Source organism: Manis javanica, chromosome 2 (assembly GCF_040802235.1).
Source record: "Manis javanica isolate MJ-LG chromosome 2, MJ_LKY, whole genome shotgun sequence".
Taxonomy (NCBI): Eukaryota; Metazoa; Chordata; class Mammalia; order Pholidota; family Manidae; genus Manis; species Manis javanica.
Genome location: NC_133157.1, coordinates 117,686,357 through 117,706,525, shown reverse-complemented (window position 1 = coordinate 117,706,525; position 20,169 = coordinate 117,686,357). Strand labels below are relative to the sequence as shown.

At 37.8% G+C, this 20,169-nt stretch overlaps 1 protein-coding gene across 1 annotated transcript in view; it reads left to right on the top strand.

Moving 5' to 3' along the window:
* Positions 1-6,269: 6,269 nt before the first annotated feature.
* Positions 6,270-20,169, top strand: part of LOC140845613 (protein TASOR 2-like) — a gene marked incomplete at its 5' end in the record, with an annotated part of 49,360 nt that continues 35,460 nt past the window's right edge. The window contains 7 exon segments of the mRNA XM_073220223.1: positions 6,270-6,296; positions 6,298-6,400; positions 13,150-13,295; positions 13,583-13,607; positions 13,610-13,677; positions 14,506-14,578; positions 18,014-18,105. Of these exon segments, the coding sequence (XP_073076324.1) occupies positions 6,270-6,296; positions 6,298-6,400; positions 13,150-13,295; positions 13,583-13,607; positions 13,610-13,677; positions 14,506-14,578; positions 18,014-18,105 (534 nt within the window).

Sequence of the window (20,169 nt, the reverse complement as noted above, 5' to 3'; positions counted from 1 at the left end):
TTCATTGTGGTTTTAATTACCACTTCCATGGTAACTAATAATGTTGACCATTTTCCCATGTCTTACTTTCCACTAATAAATCTTTTACAAGGTGTGTCTAAGAGTTCTGTATATATTCTGGATACAAGTCTTTCATGAATCTTTTTAATTTCTTAATGATGTTTTTTGAAGATGAAATGGTTTTAATTCTCATGAAGTCCAGTGTATCAGTTTTTCTTTTATGGAAACTGATTTTTGTGCCCTAAGAAATCTTTACATGTCCCATTCTTAAGATTTTTTCCTATGATTTTTTCCTAGAAACTTTATAGTTTTAGCTTTTATGTTTAGGTCTATGATTCAGTTCCAGTTGAATTTTATGATTTGAGGTAGGGATGAGGTTCATGTTTTTTTCCCATTTTGCTAATTGTAGAACCTTTTAAATTATATTGGTAGTGTTATTAAAGTCAGTATCCAGCTCACTGTTCTGTTCCATTGATCTGTGATCTGTACATCATCATTACAGCCTCGATAGCTTTAGCTTTGCAGTGATTCTTGAAATCAAGTGGTGAGTCCTTCAACTTTGTTCTTTTCTCAAATTGTTTTGACTGTTCCAAATCCTTTGAATTGCCATGTAAGTTTTAGGATCAGGTTGTCAGTTTCTGCAGTCTGGGATTATATTGAACAGCGATAGGTCAGTGCTGTATTTCACCATTACTAGCAAGCTCACAAAACTAGGCAGTAGTATTAGGAGGCACAAGTCCAGACTGAAGATGGCCAACATAGTACTGTGAAGGATGTCTCCAAAAACATTTGATGTATCTATCTATTCAGTGTTTTAGTTCTTTACAAGAATTTTAGGCTGAAATGACGATTTGTAACTGAAAATCAAACAGAGACAATTTGAAATTTATAGAAACAAAATACCATGTAAGAAAGGAAATTAACTACCTAGCGTGTCCCAGTCATGTTAATGCATACAATTTAGTGAAACATTAAATACTGATATAAGAAGTCATGATATAACTATAAGAAGATAGGAAGGAAAAGTGTTCTTTTAATGTGTGTGGTTAGGAGGGAGGTGTTTTCATTAAAGGAATGTCTAACATTTATACAGGTCTTTTATTTAGAAACATGAGGTTATATCAGAAGATACAGCTAACATTGGAAGTGGTCACCTAAGAGAAATGGAAATAAAGGCTCCCAGGGAGGGTGGGGCCAGTGAATGATAAGCCTGGAGGTATTTGGCTTTGTATTTACTGTAGATGCTTTGTTGAGATTTATTTTTAGAAAGAAGAGGAGGAAAGTTTAGATAGTTTGCTCAAAGTCACAAAGCTAGAAAGACTGGGATTCAAAATTTTGTCTTGCCAAGCCCTTTTGATTCCAAAGCTCATGCGCTTAATCACTTCTTCCACTCTCTCCGCCTCTCTTCAGCCTGAAGAGATTGTCCTAAACACAATTCCTGTATGTAGATAAAATGAGAGTTGCTGTGGCCAGGATTCTCACCTGGCCCTGGTTGACTAGCTCACTGCACACATGTGGGCAATATATTGCTATGACTCTATATAAAGAACTCCGCCCAGTGCTCTGGGGAACACAGTGGCATGGCTGCAAGGCTGCAGGAGAGCAGAGCAGAGGCTGGAGTGGTGGCAGCACCAAGGACAGAGGCCCAGAGGATGGCTGTGTGGGCAGAGGGGCCCAGAAGCAGAGACTGGCTTGCTGCATGCAGACCCGCTCTGAGTGATCGGAATTTTAGTGATTGACCTGCCACCGTGGAAATAAACGGGTATAACCCTTTTACCCCAAGAACGTTTTACTGTTATATTCTTTGGTCACACTGAATCCATAGTGACCTTGCCGGGGGCTGAAATCCATTGGCAAGACAATTGGCGAAGTCAGCAGGGTTCACTGTTGACCAAGGAAAAAGACAGGCTGCCCTTATGGGAGGGGTGCTTCTGCGGGCTGCCCCTGTGAATGGGGAGACAGCAGATTGTCCCCCAATGGATATGTGGTCAGAGGTAGCTTGCCTCCTAGAAGACGGGGCCCCACCCCACGACTGGAGGCAAGTAGAGGTGATACCCGAGGCAGTAGCGATAGCCCTTGTTATAGTAAGTAGGGCTTTTTAGAGAGAGAGTGTCTGTGAGGCGGTGGGGACTGGGTTGGCTGCTTCTGACAGTATTGAAAAAGTCTACAGAACAGAAGGACCTGCTCCTGAAAAAGACCCAAGAAATGGCGACACGAGAACACGAGATGCAAACTTCTGTGGAATCCCTGAAGAAGGAAATGGCATTGATGTGAGAGGAGGCAGCACGAGAACACTGGCAGTGAGGTGCCGTTAAAGAGGTAAAAGACTCCTTACAGAATGAGACCGCGGCACTGCCAGATGCTCTGAAGGAGGAAAAGGCCATCAAGGAAAAAGACGAACTCCTGAGGGAAGCACAGGCGGAGGTGGCATGAGAACGCCAGCTGCGAAGCATTGAGGTGAAGGTAAGAGAGCTGCTGAAGACTGAGCTGGCATTGCTGCGAGGCACAGTAGAAAAGGTAAAGGTTGTAGCAGAAGAGGTGCTCGGGGGAGGGGAGAGAAAGGTGCCATCAGTCCCGGAAATAGAGGAGCTGGGGAAGGATGAAGGGGTGGTGCCGGAGTCACTGACCCCTCCTCTATTGAAAGCACGCCCAGTGGTTGTAAAGAAAATAAAGACCCAGCAGCTGAAAGTTCCCCAATGAGAAGAGTAGCCCCCTCTCCAGGTGGTGGAGCACTCATGTTGCCCCCTTATACTCAGGCTGCGCTGTTGGATTTGGGCCCACCGTTTAGGCAGAAGCCCTCAGAGTCAATATCAGCTGTGCTCCTATATCTTTGGGACTTAGGGGTGGATGGAATTGTTCTCTTGGGATCAGAGATGGGAAAGCTGGCTTCCCTGACAGTGTCGCGCACCTTGAGGCAGCCATCACAAAATGCACATTAGACCCCAGGGAATCACTCCCTCAGTTGGTGTATGGCTGCACTTCATGCTGTGTGGCCCAATCAGGGTGATCTACCATCCTCTCCTGTTAAATGGCAGACATATGCTGAGCTCCAACAGGTGTTACAAGAGCTAGGCATAAGAAATGCCATCTGTAGTCCAGAGAATTATGGCCCAGATGAAGACACTTTCACTACTGGGATGAAAAATACTGAGCTTAAAATGGGTCCCACATCCCTCTTTGGGTCTCTAGTGGCCATTCTTTCCCCTCACTTAGGGCATCCCATAAGTGAGGTGACACGTACATTAGCAGACATAGGAGAGGCTGAAGCAATGAGAACATGGAGAGAAATAAGGTCTTCTACTCACAAGAAGAATTTAAGGGGCCCCATGAAGGTTACAAGGACCCAGATGTGGGTTGATATAATACTGGCAGGATCAGATGGAAGGAAATTAGATGGGAAGTCCAATAGGATCTTACTAGAGCTATGGCAGCAACTGAAACCAGAGCAGCAGTTCCAGCCATTAAGACCAAAGAGGCAGAGGTCAGAGACAGAGCAACAAGATCAGCCTGTGTGTCTGCTAGACTTTATGCTGGAGAGGCTGGAGAACAATGTTCGAGCTTCCTTGCACAGGGACCATTGCAGAGGACTGAGGGCACAAAGATTGAGTGGAGAGAATCCTGGAGGGGTGGAGCATGGATAAAATGAGAGTTCCTGTGGCCAGGATTCTCAGCTGGCCTTGGCTGACTAGCTCACTGCACACGTGTGGGCAATACATTACTATTGACTCTATATAAAGAGCTCCACCCAGTGCTCTGGGGCAACACAGTGGCATGGCTACAAGGCTGCAAGAGAGCAGAGCAAAGGCTGGAGTGGTGGCAGCACCGAGGACAGAGGCCCAGAGGACAGCTATGCAGGATGACTGTGCAGACAGGGAGGCCCAGAGGCAGAGACTGGCTTGCTGCATGCAGACTCACTCTTAAGTGAACAGGATTTTAGTGATTGACCTGCCAGCATGGAAATAAAGTTGGGTATAACCCTTTCACCCCAAGAACCTTTTACTGTCATTTTCTTTGGTCACTTTGAATCCATAGTGAACTTGCCTGGGGCTGAAACCTATTGGCAAGACACTGTATTTCATACATAATTAGAAAATTATGACCTAAATGTTCAAAGGCTCTCTTTTAAATAGGTGTCTGGTGTTCAGTGTTCTCCAGTGCAGAGCTATGCATATAGAAAGATGATGGCAAGTATCTGTGGAACACTTGTGAAGAGTAATTCATGCAAGCCAGAAAATCTTAAGACATCAGAGAAGCTGCTTCTTGGGCTAGGCTTCAAATATGAGGAAAACTTAGACATGAAGCAGGTGAGGGGTGTGAAAATTAGACTGTATATAACTAATGAGGAAAATTTCCATGAAGAGGGATCTGAGTCAAGAGTATTTTGCCCTTGTGCAGGGGAGGAAGATAAGATGTATTGAGTAGGTGGGAATCAAGCAGTCAGAGGCTTTAAATACCTTACATTTTAAGTTTCAAGTTTTCATGGATGTTAACTTTTGTGATTCCTTGCCAATAAAATACCTGGTAGGATAAATGTCTCTGTGGATGGCAAGAAATAGAAGAGGGATTTGATAAATTACCTAGTGTGGTGCAGTGTTTCATAACCTAACAGGTCTTCAGTAAGGCAGTTTGTACAGACAGTGTTAGAACTGAAAGGAACCTTCAAAAGATAATTACAATTAAATGAGGCTTTAGAGAGAATAAATAGTATATTTTCAGCTGCCAATGAAAGCAGTTTAAACAATAAGGAACACTTATTGTTTCATGTATCAAAAGATTCAGAGGTGGGATCACTCCAGGCTAGTTCATTGAGGTTCATCTAGATTCTGTATGTTGCATCTAGATTTTGTTCCATCTTGGGTGTGTTGGCCGACCAGTCCCATCTTGGTTGCAGGGAGTTCCAGGCAACACACTCTTTGTCAGACAAGGCCCTAAGCTAGAAAAAGGTGGGAGGCAGGAAGAGTGTATCTTTTTGTCCTGTCCTTTTGTAAGAAAGCTTTCTTAGAATTCTCTCTGTAGACATCCATCCAGATCTCACTGGCCAGAATTGAGTCACATGTTTATTTCTGAAGTAATCACTAGCCAAAGAGTGAAATTACCATAATGAGCTTAGAGTAATTAAGATTCACATACACACCTGCTCCCAAAGCTCTCCTGAAGCTTGGGATCACCTAATACCAGGAAAAGAAAAGTTGTGGTTTGGGGAGGGGAAGAAAAAGGGGTGTGATGGGGAGGCAGTCAACATCATCATCACACTAAGGTCTCAGAACAAGTTCTAAGTAGGCCTGCACCAAAGCCCTGTCTCCTGATTCTCCATTTAATTCTCACCTTTTGACATAAATAACTTATTTGCATAATGAATAAATATCAATATTGCTACTTTTTCTGAGGGTTCTTGAATATATCCACACAATTCTGTCGCAAATCCTTTCTGACAAAGGATGTACTATTACAAAACTATACCTGCCATTTTTTAAGCATATTTAATTCGTCAAATAATAAACTACCTGCAGTTCTTTATGTGTGGTTGTTTGTACTTCTGCATCTGCTCCTATTTCTACTGCCTAGAAAACTCACACGTTAGTGCCTGTTTTGCTTCCTTATCTCTTGAATACCTACTCTTCAAGTATCAGTGCCTTTGCAACCTTGACATATGTTTATCTCAGTGAAACTGGTTGTTTGTACCATAGTCCACCCACTATATCATGTTCTAGATTCTTCTACACATTTATAGTGCTGGTTTCTTTATAGATTTTGTCTTGTAGTCTAAGAACTTTCTTTGTTGAGACTGTTTCTCTTGTCTTTTTTAATTCAGGGTATAGCACAGTACTGGATATGTAATAGGTACCACTAATAGTTTTATTTAATGCCTGGATGATCATATACTACTAATTTGGGGGTGGGGAGAGATTTACCTAATTGTTTTCTATTTGATTTTATTACCACCAACCAGTAGAATATGGATGTAGTTTTACAGTCTACTGTTGCTTTTGAAAGATTTTCAGTGAGGCAGAAATGATTCCTATATAACATAATTCATTTCTGTGAACAAAATTTTCTTTAAAACTTAAATTATGTTGGATGAGAAGCGCTTCATTTTATGCAGTGAAAATTTAGCATATAGCTCTGAAGACTTAAAAAGGGGGTAAACATAACAGAATTGTACATAATGCAAATTAGATGCTCAGTAACATTTCTTAAAATAGTAAATATGTCATAAGTAGGACTTTTCACTTAATGGCTTAATTTTTTTCTTCTTTCATTTTAGCATTTATGACATTAACAGAGAACAGAACTATTGTCAAGAATTCTGGGGGTATACTTGATGAAAATGAATTAAGACCACCCTCCCAGCTACATTCTTTTTTAGAGAAGACCGAGACAGGGTTCATATCAGAAGAGAGTGGGTATTAAACTTAATGCCATAAGTTATTACTAATGAATCAAAGTAGAGCAGTACAATTTTTAAAATTTTAACTTAGATCATGTAAAATGAAAGGACTTCTTAAAAACTTATAATTTCCAATGGAAACAAATTTCTTAAAATCATTAGTTCAAAATTGATAGGTGATTAAGTTACCAGATTGCTTCAGAAAAGGTAAATGTTCTTCTCTATTTGTATTTCATTGAAATTATGGCTCATTTCACCTAATTTTTGAACTGAGATATTTTAAATAGTAGAAATAATACATGCTTATGTAAGAAAAACCTGAATTGTAGCAGTGTATGTAAGGTGAAATTTTAAGTTCCCCTTTTATCCACTTCCCAATCTCAGTAATCATTGGTTTGAACTGTCAACAGTTTGGTTCCCTATCTTTCTAGATCTTTTTCTGTATATTTTCAAACACATAATTTTTAATGTGTCTTTTTTTTAACCAAAATAGCATTATGTAATAATGCATGTTACTCAAGGGTATATGGTAGATATCTTTATATGTCAATATGTACAGATTTACTTGGTTTTTATTTAGTGGTTGCCAGGTGTTCCTCTGTTTATGGCAATTTAGATGATCTCGAGTATTTTTACTATTACAGATGCTGTTGTATAGGACACCCTTGTAGATGCATCCGTGTACTCATGCTAGTATTCCAGAAATGGAATGGTTATTTGGTATGCACTTGAAGTTTTTGTTAGGTCCTGACAAATCATGTTCTAAAAAATTTGCATCTATCTTAAACTGGCAATCCTTTAATATCTTAAAAGTAAAGGGTAATAAATTTTAGGGTTAGCTAAGGAAATGGGCTCTTCCATCAACTACTGTCAGATGGCCTACTTAGACATAAATAATACTATGGTAATGCATAGATTATACTATAATAGCAATGCCTCTATACTTGAACATATGTAGATTGTAGCCCATCTATAGGAAATACTAAAAAGAGCCTTTAATGGCAGATATTGTTGGGTTCTGAGTGTTTCTGTCTCTGATGAGTGCTCTTGCTTACTGAACAAACAGGAGAAGTGGTCATGAAAGTCCTGGAAAGATGGAGAAGTGGCTGATCTTTGTAAGAATTATTCTGATACCTAGGAAGGATGGTAGCATTAGTTCATCTCATTATTTGCTTTTAGACCACATGCTTCTAGAATGGGAAATAGGTACCTGTGGTATAACATCAGAAATTGGTTTATAATTTTCTAATTCCTCTTACTAGTAATTAAAGAGAGAAAAAAATGTCCAAACTCAGACACTCAGTGTCTCTGATGGAATTTGAGAAAAAGGCAGATTTGAGCAGAGTCCAGCTAGCGTCAAGCTTGTCTTAACTTTTAGCATTGAATCCACAAATAGCAGAGAAATGTGCCCAAAGACAGATGCTACGGAAAGAGTTTTAACTCATTCTCCAGAGCCATTTACATTCCTCCACATACTCTCTGTTGGCCACTTGAGCCCTAAGGGATGCTCTCCACACTTCACAGACACTTTTCCAGTTACCTTCTTAGATATTGTTCTAGGTTTCTTTGTGAAATAGCCCCCTCTCGATTTTCATAATACTCTGATAACCTTTAATGTTTAAATAAAGCATGTGTTTTCCTCGGCAAAAATGAGACCATTCATTTAGTGCTCTTACTGTTTTTTACAAGAGTTAGAGTCTTAAATCGAAGTGCATGGTGCAGAAAAAAATAGCAGTGTGTAGTAACTGCTTAATAAATGCTTACTGCTGATAAGGAAAAAAAAAAGAAAGTGCATGGTGTAAGAAAAGAGAATGCCAAATAATTCTCAATAAGATTTTCATCTCCTTATTGATAAGCCAGGCAACTTGTGCTTTCTTGAAAGTATTAATTCAGGTTATTTATTATGAAGTCATGAAAGAATCAAGATTTATTGTGGTTTTCCAACAACTTTGCTTTTAATATGCTTTTCCTTCTGTGAGCCATAAAATTATTGCTTTTATAAATATATTGCTATCTGGAGAATGCTAACCTAAAGGTGGAAGCATTTTAACCATGAGTAGTTTTAGGGAAAAAGAAATAATAATAAGCACAGAAGAATTCATTTCCTACTCGTTCCTCTTTGTTTATTGTAAATCTTTACCTTTATTCATTCCTTTATTGGGAACAGTAAGTACTGCCCACATTGGTGTAAATGAAGCCTTCTCCGACCACCTATATGTTATTTGGGAACCTCTGTGTTAGGTAGGTAGCTTCATTGATTGCGGTTTTTTTAATTACACAATTTCTCACAATTTTGTTCACTGTGCAGTAACACTAAAAAATGGGTGTATATATATTATTCAGTATTTACAAAACTTAAAATCTGAGCCTATCTATTACCATCTTGTAGAATTTAGAGAAGTTAATAATCATAGGATATTCATTTCCAAAGCTGAAACAACTTTTATTTTTTTCACTGTAAGCAATGTATTTCTTAAATATTTAGCTTAAGAGTATATATACTTAGATTTTGAAATATATCACCTTTTAAAAAATAATTAAATACAAGATTTCCAAAATTATAATTTTTAAAGGAATCCAGCTTTGCATTTCAGCTAGCTGTATAGGTTATTTATGAGATGAATTTGCAAAAGCATAGGCTTCCCAGTTTGAGAAGTGCCGCTAAAGAAAACCATGGTTATTATCACTGGTCTTTTGCTCTTTGAATCTCTTTAGAATATCCATATTTTTTACAGCACTGGTATACTGATACAGAAAGAGGAAGTGAAACTGAGAAAAAGTAAAACAATTGATTTAGTTCAGACATACCAACTTCAAAATATTCTTAAGTGTTTCATCCTCTTGTGTTTTCTTCCTTGCTATTTATAATCTTTCATTTCTGATGCTATGTATTACAGTATTTTTCAATTACCTTGATAAATGGACGTGTTAGGACAGTTCAGATTAATTTCACTGAAATGTTTTTTTTCATTTCTCTAACAATCTAGTTTTTTTTCCTTCTCATTTTAAATAAAATGTTCTTTTTTTTCTTTAACCTTAGTGTAATTGACAGAGTTCTGGGAAAAGCAGGAATCCATGTTAATATACTTCTTTATACTATATGACCAAAACTTCCGGTGCTATATATGTTATTCATTCTTTTTATTATTTATAGTTTGTACCTTCCTGCCTCAACCTTGTTAAATAGAATAGAGAGGATACAAATTGAATGGACTGAACAAATTAAATGCTTAAATGTTATGTGAATTCATTAAGCTCAGTTCTTGCCAAAGTGAAGACTTGTGAAATGAAAAGGTACAAAGTCTCAATCAAGAGAAGATTGGATAGAGTTGATAATTCTCAATGAGGAAACATGCCCCTTGTGGGAGGGCCATGGCAGAATCTCTGGGATAGCACATGGGTATGGTTTGAAAAAAGCACTTTAAAAATAAAAAGGAAGTTTTATTTTTGTAAAATGAAAAAAAAATGATTTAATAATTCAACCCCTAAACGTAAAGTTTAATAGGTGTGCTTGGGCTGGTGAGGAAACCCCAAAGATACAAGAACTTCTAATGTGTTTGCTGAGTGTGCTATAGTAGGCCTCTAAGGACCTAACAGACTTGGGGATTTGGTGAGAAGATGGGAAGGGTACTTTATCAAAATGTGGCATAGATTAAAAAAATTTCTGGATGAGATGGCTTCATGATTGAATTTTATCAAGCATTTAAAGAAGAGCTAATACCCATCCTTCTTAAAGTATTCAAAAAAGTAGAAGAGGAGGGAATACTTCCAACTCATTCTGTGAGGCCAGCATCACTCTAATATCAAACCAAAGATACCACAAAAAAAATTTACAGACCAATATCCCCGATGAACATAGTTGCAAAAATCCTCAACAAAATATTAGCAAACTGAATTTAAAAATACATCAAAAAGATCATCTGTCATGACCAAGTGGGATTTATTCCACGGATGCAAGGATGGTACAATATTTAAAAATCAATCAACATCATAAACCACATCAACAAAAAGGACAAAAATCACATCATGTCAATAGATGCTGAAAAAACATTTGACAGAATTCAACATCCATTCATGATAAACACTCTCAACAAAATGGGTATAGAGGGCAAGTACCTCAGCATAAGAAAGGCCATATACTACAAACCCACAGCCAGTGTCATACTTAACAGTGAAAAACTGAAAGCTTTTCCTCTTAAGATCAGGAACAAGACAAGGATGCCCACTCTCACCACTTTTATTCAACATAATACTGGAGGTCCTAGCCATGGCAATCAGACAACACAAAGAAATAAAAGGGGCATCCAGATTGGTAAGGAAGAAGTTGAACTTTCACTGTTTGCGGATGATATGATATCATACAGAGAAAACCCTACAAACTCCACCAAAAAGTGATTAGAACTAATACCTGAATTCAGCAAAGTTGCAGGATACAAAAGTAATATACACAAATCTATTACATTCCTATATACAAACAGTTAATTAGCAGAAAGAGAAATCAGGAAAACAATGCCATTTATAATTGCATCCAAAAGAATAAAATACCTAGGAATAAACCTAACAAAGGAGGTGAAAAACCTATACTCTGAAAAGTAAAGACACGCATGAGAGAAATTAAAGAAGACACCAATAAATGGAAGCACATCCCATGCTCATGAATAGGAAGAATTAATATTGTCAAAATGGCCATCCTGTCTAAAGCAATCTACAGATTCAATGCAATTCCTATCAAAATACCAACAGCATTCTTAAACAAATTAGAACAAATAGTTCTAAAATTCATATGGAACCACAAAAGACCCCATATAGCCAAAGCAATCCTGAGAAAGAAGAACAAAGCTGGGGGGATTATGCTCCCTAACTTCAAGCTCTACTATAAAGCCACAGTAATCAAAACAATTTGGTACTGGCATAAGAACAGGCCCATAGATTGATGAATGTAACAGAATAGAAAACCCAGATATAAACTCACACATGTATGGTCAATTAATATATGATAAGGGAGCCATGAATATATAATGGAGAAAAGACAACCTCTTCAGCAGCTGGTGCTGGGAAAACTGGACAGCTACATCTAACAGAATGGGACTGGGTTACTGTCTAACTCCATACACAAAAGCAAACTCGAAATGGATCAAAAACCTGAAAGTGAGTTCTGAAACCATAAAATTCTTAGAAGAAAACATAGGCAAAAATCTCTTGCATATAAACATGAGCAACTTTTCCTGAACACATCTCCTTGGGCAAGGGAAACAAACAAACAAGAACAAGTAGGACTACATCAAATTAGAAAGCTTCTATATAACAAAGGACACCATCAGCAGAACAAAAAGGCATCCTATTGTGTGGGAGAATATATTCATCAACAATTTATCCAATGAAGGGTTAACATCCAAAATATATAAAGAACTCACACACCTGAACACCCAAAAAGCAAATATCCAATTAAAAAATGGGTAGAGGATCTGAACAGACACTTCTCCAAAGAAGAAATATGGAAGACCAACAGACACATGAAAATATGCCCCACATCACTAATCATCAGGGAAATGCAAGTTAAAACCACAATAAAATATCACCTCACCCCAGTTAGGATGGCCAACATCCAAAAGATAAGCAACAAATGCTGGTGAGGATGCACAGAAGGGGAAACCCTCCTACACCATTGGTGGGAATGTAAATTGGTTCAGCCATTGTGGAAAGCAATATGGAGGTTCCTCAAAAAACTAAAAACAGAAACACCATTTGACCCAGTGATTCCTCTCCTATGAATTTACCTGAAGAAAACAAGATCCTTGATTTGAAGAGATGTACACACTGCAGTGTTTATTGCAGCACTATTTACAATAGCCAAGATATGAAAGCAACCTAAGTGTCCATGAAAAGTGAATGGATAAAGAAGATATTGTATATATATGCAATGGAATATTATTCAGCCACAAAAAGAAAAGAAGACTACTTCCATTTGTAGTAACATGGATGGATCTAGAGGGTATTATGCTCAGTGAAATAAGCCAGGCATAGAAAAACAAATAACAAATGATCTCACTCATTTGTGGAGTATAAAAAAAAGGAAAACAGAAAGAGCAAAATAGCAGTAGACTCACAGACACTGAGAAAGGGACTAGTGGTTACCAAAGGGATGGGTGGGAAGGGAGAAGGGGATTAAGGGGCACTATAATTTTCAATCACAATATAGGTATAGGTAGGTCATGGGGAAGGCAGTACAGCATTAGAGAAGACAATTAATGACTGTAACATCTCACTGCCTTGATAGACAGTGACTGCAATGGAGAGGGTGAGGACTTGATAGTATGTGTGAATGTTGAAACCACTGTGTTGTTTATTTGAAACCATCATAAGATTGTGTATCAGTGATACTTTAACAAAAACAACAGCAAAAGACTTGGATGAAAAACACTGGTCTCAGTGATTACTGACCAACAACTTGATACTATGGTTGCATCTTTTTATCAGCCATGCACGCAGCTTAAACCAAAAGGCCTGTGGGGTCTGGCAGAGTTTATTTTGCTCTTAATATTTAAAGTAATTTACCCTTTTGCAATCCATTCAGATTATTTTCTTCACATGAGAGGTCTGTTAGGATATACAGATATGGTAGCCCAAACGCATTGTAGAAGTCTGAGGTATACAGGAAAGAGCAGTACAGATGAAGTATTCAGTGATTTTTAGTGTGCCACTTTGAACCTCATCCTTTGGTTATCTTAAACAGTTGTGTTATTTTTGTTTGTGTTTTACAGTTTTTGAGACGGTATCCTTGAGTTCAGACTCTCTCTTCCAGAGGGCAGTTTCAATTCTCCATACTTCTTACTTGGACTCTGCATCTGAGCATGGTTTTCAGTACAGTCAAGTGACTTTGGTGAAAAATGACATTTTCTTAAATGAGGTGAGGTGCTTGGTACACACTCTGTGTGTTAGTTTTATTTTAGTTTTAAAGAAGTAGACCCATCGTTTTTGGTATGTAAGCCTAGTTCTTTTTAGCTATCACTTTTCAGATGAGATAAAAGATCCTTGGAAATAGTCACTTGAAAGGCAATATATTCAGGGAATAGAAAAAGAGTCTTATTTCATTAGTCTTTTAGCAGGAGGGATTCAGATGATGTGTTTTTAAAAATTGATTTGCAAAGCAGAATAACATGTTTATAGCATTTGGTTATTTTCTCTTTTACATAGTACAAAACTTTTTACCAAGAAAAAAAACAAATAACTATACTGAGGAAGACCTTAAAGAAACTTACGGATTTCTTCTGTCTGAAACGGAAAACCAGGTGAGGGAATTAGACTGTAGGAAATTAATTTTGTGGTATTAGTGAACAAAACTGATGTCATTAATGGGGTGAATGGATATTTCTCCATTCTGGATCATGGTTTACATAGATACTTTGTGTTTCTTATGGAGGTTTTTCAGGTTTAAGTTACATGGTTTTGTGAATTAGGAGAACTCTCCCAGCATTTTATTTCCTTGGAGTTGTTCATGCCTGTCTTTGAAGATTGAGCAGCCATACTGTTGCTCGTACCTAAAATGTGAGAGGAGACTGCTGTGTATAGGGCATGTTTCCAAAGATGTGTATGGCTTCCTAGGTACAATTTTAACAATATAGTAATCTATAATCTGACTCAAATTCAGAGAGTGTATTTTGGTTGAGTCCATGACTTTTAAGGAACAAGGGTAGATTAATTTTAAGAATAATTAACATTTATATAGTAATTAACAATTACATAATAAGACCGGAAGAGTTTATTTACTTAATCAACTACTTCCAAATAAGATATGCTATGGATTTATACTAAAAAAGGCATTTGAGGATGAGACATTTTCAAATTTAGTACTTCTAAAACTGTAATTGAAAAGAAATCTTCAAGAGAAGACTTACCTATAGGTTTGCTTAATTTGGTTTTCATGGTGACATTTTTGCTAACAGAAATGGTGAAACTTGATGAAAAACTTTTAACTATTAACCAAAACACAATAACCTGACTTAAGCTTGGTTTTGTGCCATGAATACATACAGTGTAGAGATCCTGTATTTATTTGAAAGTGTTATTTTATTGCCTCTCCCAAAACTGATAAGCAAAGTGCTCTCTTCTGTTTAAAGGCGAAGTTGGTATGTCAGCGTGGACTCCATGTTGGCAGCAGTGCTGTTACCACATTGGGTGACCCAGCAAAAGGTAAGTCTGAAATAAGCATCTCTTCTTTACAAGATGAGGTCGGTTTTAGTTAATTTCATAAGATAAGTATATTAAAAGCAATATAGTAATGATGACTAGTCATTAGAATCACAATTTAAAGATATAAATGAGGTTTGAGTCTAAGACTTCAGGTTTCCTAGTAGGACTTAAATGATCAGAACTTTTTTTAAAGGTTGTTTGGACTAGAAAAGATACAGAAGATGCCTTTCAAGTGCCAGGAGATTAGTATAGTCATTGCGGCTAGCAAGTGATCTCTTCCAGACTACCTAATGGCAGGAGGAATAGAGAATAAAACTGACCAAACTTGGCAACTATGGAATGTGAGGAGGAAGAGAAAGGAAGTAATCAAAAGGTTTTAAACTTACACACCAATGATATTATTAGTAGAGTAGAGACAACCAGAGGAGAATGGTAGGAGGGCTAATAAGCTAAAAGAGAAAGGTGATCTTGTGGTTAAGAATGTGGATTAGCACTGCATGTCTTTAAGCTTCAGTTTCCTCCACTGTAAAATGAACTGTTATCTAGGTTTGTTGTGTGGATTACATGAGACTATATATTAGCCTCAGTAATACACTAACACTAACATGTAATACTATATTACATTAGCCCAGAATGTAAACCTATTAAACCCTCAGTAAATGGGCACTACTACCTTCATGAGTTAAATTTGAAAAATTGTGAGTTTTTCTTAAGTGTTTCTGAAAGATAACCTGGTGGTGGTAAAAAATAGTAGGAAAAGGGATTAGGACTGGAGATTTGAGGCTCAAAGGTGGTGGCAGTGGGGTGTGTGTTAGTGAAGCCAAAAATTCTGTTACTTGAAACAGTGTAAAAGGAAAAGATGGCAAAGAATAGAGCTTTGGGATCATTATGGGAGTAAAGGGTGGGGAGATGGGGAGATGGATAGAGGGAGAAAGAGTTGAGAACAGTCCCGCTGATGAAGAATCAGGACGTGATTTTACAGAAAGCAGAAGAACCAAAGGAAGGGTATTAGTGGCAGATGCAGAATTTGGAGAAGAGGACTGCGAGACTGGGCTTTATTGCTAGATTCCTGCTGACTTTTTTTTTTCAACTACAGCTTTGTAGAGACAAAATTCACATACCATACAATTCACCCATTTACAGTGTACAATTTCAGTGTTTTTTAGTGTATTCACAAGGTTGTGCAAGCATCACCACTGTCAATTTTAAACTCTTTTCATCACCCAAAGAAACACCGTATGTCAGCAGTGACTCCTCATGCCTCACAACCACCAACCTAGGCAGCCGCTAATCTACTTTTTGCCTGTATGGATTTGCCTGTAGTTGAAATCATCTGTAATTTTTTGTGACTTATGTCTTATACTTAGTGTTTTTGAGGTTCATCCATGTTGTAGTATGTACCAGTACTTATTCCCTTTTGGGCTGAATGATATATCATTGTATGTTTATACTGCATTTTCTTTATCCATTCAGCAGCTGGTGGGCATTTGGTTGTTTCTACTTTTGAATTATGAAAATGCTGCAATGTACATTCATGTACAAATTTTTGTGTAGACTAGTGTTTTTATTTCTTTTGGATGCATACCTAGGAGTAGAATTGCTGGGTCTTACAGTAGCTCTCTGTTAAAACAAAAGTTTCTTAAAACTTACTTTCAGCTCCTTTAAAGGACATGGCAAGGGGATAAATTCATAACCCCGATAACACTTTCACATAAAATCTTTTTTTCCTCTCCCCTTTTCTTTTCCTCCCCCCCATTTCATTATGATAAGTGGTAACATAGAAAAAGCAGAGAGCAGGGTATAATCACTTATCACCTGGGTCTACCAGGTAATTGTTTGCATTATTCTCTTCATTTGTTTAGATCATTATTATTTTGTTTTCACCGACAAATTCATAAGTAAATTACAAGGAGACACCTCAGCTTATATCTCTAAAAAAACAAGACCATTTTTCTACAGTACTACAGTCCCGTGATTTTATTGTTGATGTTTGAGAGGCTGACTTGAATAGGGTGGTGAAGTAGAAGCTGGACTGTTCCTGATGAACACACATACAGACATGCTTCTTAAACACTAGCCTGGGACTGTTAACAAGGTAGCACTACTGCCTGTGTGTATTTTATAATTTGGCTTAAATAGAAACAGATAGTTCTGTGTGTCTAATAGTGATGCTTTATGTTCATGTAGTGTTCTATAATTTTAAAAGCTTATTGATCTTTTTAGAGCTTCCTGAGAACCCTGTGGTTTGTGTGTCTGTGATCCAAGCCAACCATCCCTGATGAAGTGACATATCCCTCAGTCACGTGGTTGTTATTAGTCATCAGTGAACACTTGCAAGTGGGACCCAAGTTTCCGAGCAGAAGCTCACTGCTCTTCCTATGGTGTGCAAGTGCTCTCACCATTGTCTTCTGTTTTGCCAAAGACATGCCTCTGTTCAGCAGTCTCTGAAATCTGTACTTTCCAGCTTGCGCTCCCTGCTGCTGCTGTTTGGGGATGCTTGTCTCTGGTCTCAGCTCTCACAGCAGCTGTCTAGTCGGTCTTGTTTCTAGAGTGGCCCCCTTGGACTTACCTCTCTTGTAAGCAGCAGCCCACTGCCACTGCTAACCCCGCTGTTGTCTGCTGCACAGAACAAAGTCCAAGCTGATGACAAGTCCTACAAGAATCTTACTGTTCAGTTCCAAGCTTCCTTTTCAACCTCAGCTTACCCCACTTTGTATTCCAGTCTCACACTGTGGCCCACCATCCTAAGTAATTTGTGCTGTTTTACACGGCCATACTTTTTTTCACTCTGTTCTCAACTGAGAAGCTTGTTTCTCTCTCTAGAGCACTCCTTTCCCAGACAAATTTACTTACTTACTTATTTCCATTTCTTTTTGCCGTAAATACAACATACACCTGACAAATGCTCACATACGTGCTTTATGTTGGGCTGTGATGTGGCTACAGAGTGAACAAAGACATAAACCCCTGCCTTCCAAGACCTTCCGATCTGGAGAATAACCTGCTTGAAGGCAGGGGCCTTGTTTTACTTCCCTTTGCATCACTGCTGCCTAGCACAGACTTGCCATCTAGTAAACCTCACATATTATTAAGTCAGAATACTTAGATTTTCTGCAAAAAATAACTTGAGAATCAAGACCTATACCACAGGCCTTTTCATGGAATGATTGCCTGGAGACAAAACAGACTAACTTAGAGTTTTCCAAGAATGTGATACTTTTATCCCTTTTTAGTTATTGTGTCCAACTAGACATTCAGTTGTCAAGCAGCTATATTCTGTGCCTTAGCTCTTTCCATCCTTTTAGAATATCTCCAATAATATTAAAAGGTAAGCAGTTCCCAAAGCTTCATATTGACTTTTGTCTCATTCAGTTCAGATCACTCCAGGTAGGGTCCTTGTATACGTAACAGTGACATGCAGTTTGTGTTTTGCAGGTGTGTACATTTCCAAATACTCGGACTATCTTCAGGCAAGACCATGGCATCCTGGGAAGCCCGGTTATGTTGTGATTTTTAATCTAATTATGGTAAAGTCCAAATATGCTTCTATGTAATTTTCCTTTTTAAAAACCATGGGTTATCAATCTGTGATAAAGTTTTCTGCAGATCCATTACTAAACATAGTCCTCATTAGAAACAGCTGTCAAAATTGAGGAAAAGTAATTGCAAATTTTGCTTTCCTTTTAAGACAGAGCTTTTTTGTTCATTTAATAGCTTACCTATGAGTATGTTTTTTTTAAAAACTTGAAAATAATGCAAAGGTAATATTATCAGTGAAAAGTCTTCCCCTCTCTCCTGTCCCACAGTGCCACTTTTTAAACATTAGATAACAGGAAACAAGTAGCCGCTTATAAAACAATGAGATTACAGTTATGATAAATGAATTGAGGAAGCAACATTCACTGTTTTAAACTGTCAAAATAAGAAAACCTTTCTTTTTTATCCCTAAATATCCAAACCTTGTTCATAGTTGTAGTGTGGCTCCTGTAACTGGTGACCTTAGGAATTCTTAAATACTCTTAAATAGTCCCAGATAAGAGAATCATGCAATTAGAATTTTCACTCAAATAGTAGGAAAACTGATTTTAACGGTTTGTGGACTTTTTAAGGACCTATTCTGTAGTCTTGTTTTTGCTTCTGTTTTAGCTTTTATGCTCTCTGAACTTCTTTGGCTATAAACCCAACAATACCAGTGTTCTTTTTTTAAGACTGTGAAGTCTTTATATTCCAAAATTTGTCCCCAGGATCTGAAGGGAAAGTAGCATTGCCCTGTTGCACAGTCAGGGCTTTTCTTGCCTTAGTGTTCCTCTGCTACCCCATGACAGGTGTGGTGTGGCTCTACTACAGAGCACCTGTTAGCTCAGATACCAAACGCTTGGTTTTTATTCATGTCACATTGTACTTCACTGTGGTCTCCTGCCCCTGGATCCCACCCTGTTTGGTGGATGTGGCTGTTTTCATGGCTGCCCATGTGCTTCCAGCCCTCCTTACTTTACTGTGAAGAGCCAGCATATCCTGTGTCATAAGAATATTTGTGGAGAAGGTACAGGTTGTGGTTGCTCACCGAGAAGTACTATTTGTAGTCTTCGGCTTCTTAGAGTTTCCTTTGGTGGTCCTATAAATGAAGAAGCAGGACCCTAACGGGAAATAAATAAATAAATTCTTGTAAGATAAAAATGAAAGTTGCCTCTAATCCCACACCTTATTTTGGTACATGTTTTGTATGTCATTATATTATTCAAAACAGCTTTTAAATCATTGTATGACTTTCATTGTATGAAAACTTGGCCACTTTTTCTTTTCTTTGGAGACATATAACCCTTGATGAAGAGAAATTTGTAATTGGAAATACTATTGACTGTTCCGTAATCAGGGCCAGTGGCCTGTGGCTTTTTACTGTGTTACTTATTCCATGCTGACTTACTGGGACATGGCATAGTAGAAGTATCTTGGTCTGTCACTTATAATTGATAGCTTAATACTTCAGTTTGGATACTCACCTTTTGAAACTTTAAATTTGATTTGTCATTCTTTATGTTATAGTCATTGAATAGCCAATTTGATTGGCTATATACATTTTCTTTTAAAGGAATGGTTCTTTTCAAATCTTAATTTTCTTTTGTTTAGATGAAAGGTGATTTGATTTGAGACTTTGTGAACTGGGATGGGAGGGGGCAAAAGAAGGAGGAGGGGGGACGCCCATGTACCCCTTTGATGTTGTGATAAAAGTTGTGGGCTTTTGCCCCAGAAAGATGCCCACACTAGATTTTTAAATACAATTTTAAGGGATTCATGGAAAATAAAAGTGTTGTTGGTCCTAAGATAGTTTTCTAAGAATTGTAGTTAACTGTTCGTTGAATCACATCGCCATCCTTACTAAGCTGTTTTTAAGTGAATCGTCAAGTGAGATTACTGCTTTTTGAAGGCATCTGATTAGTCTCAGTATTTTCATTCTAGGGAAAAGTCAAGTTTGTGTCTGAGAATTATACAGCTAACTATACTAGCCCATCTTCTGGCTGTGATTGCCACGTGGCTGCAAATACTAATGAAGTCTCTCATAAGATGAGTCATTTTCATGCATTTGAACTGAC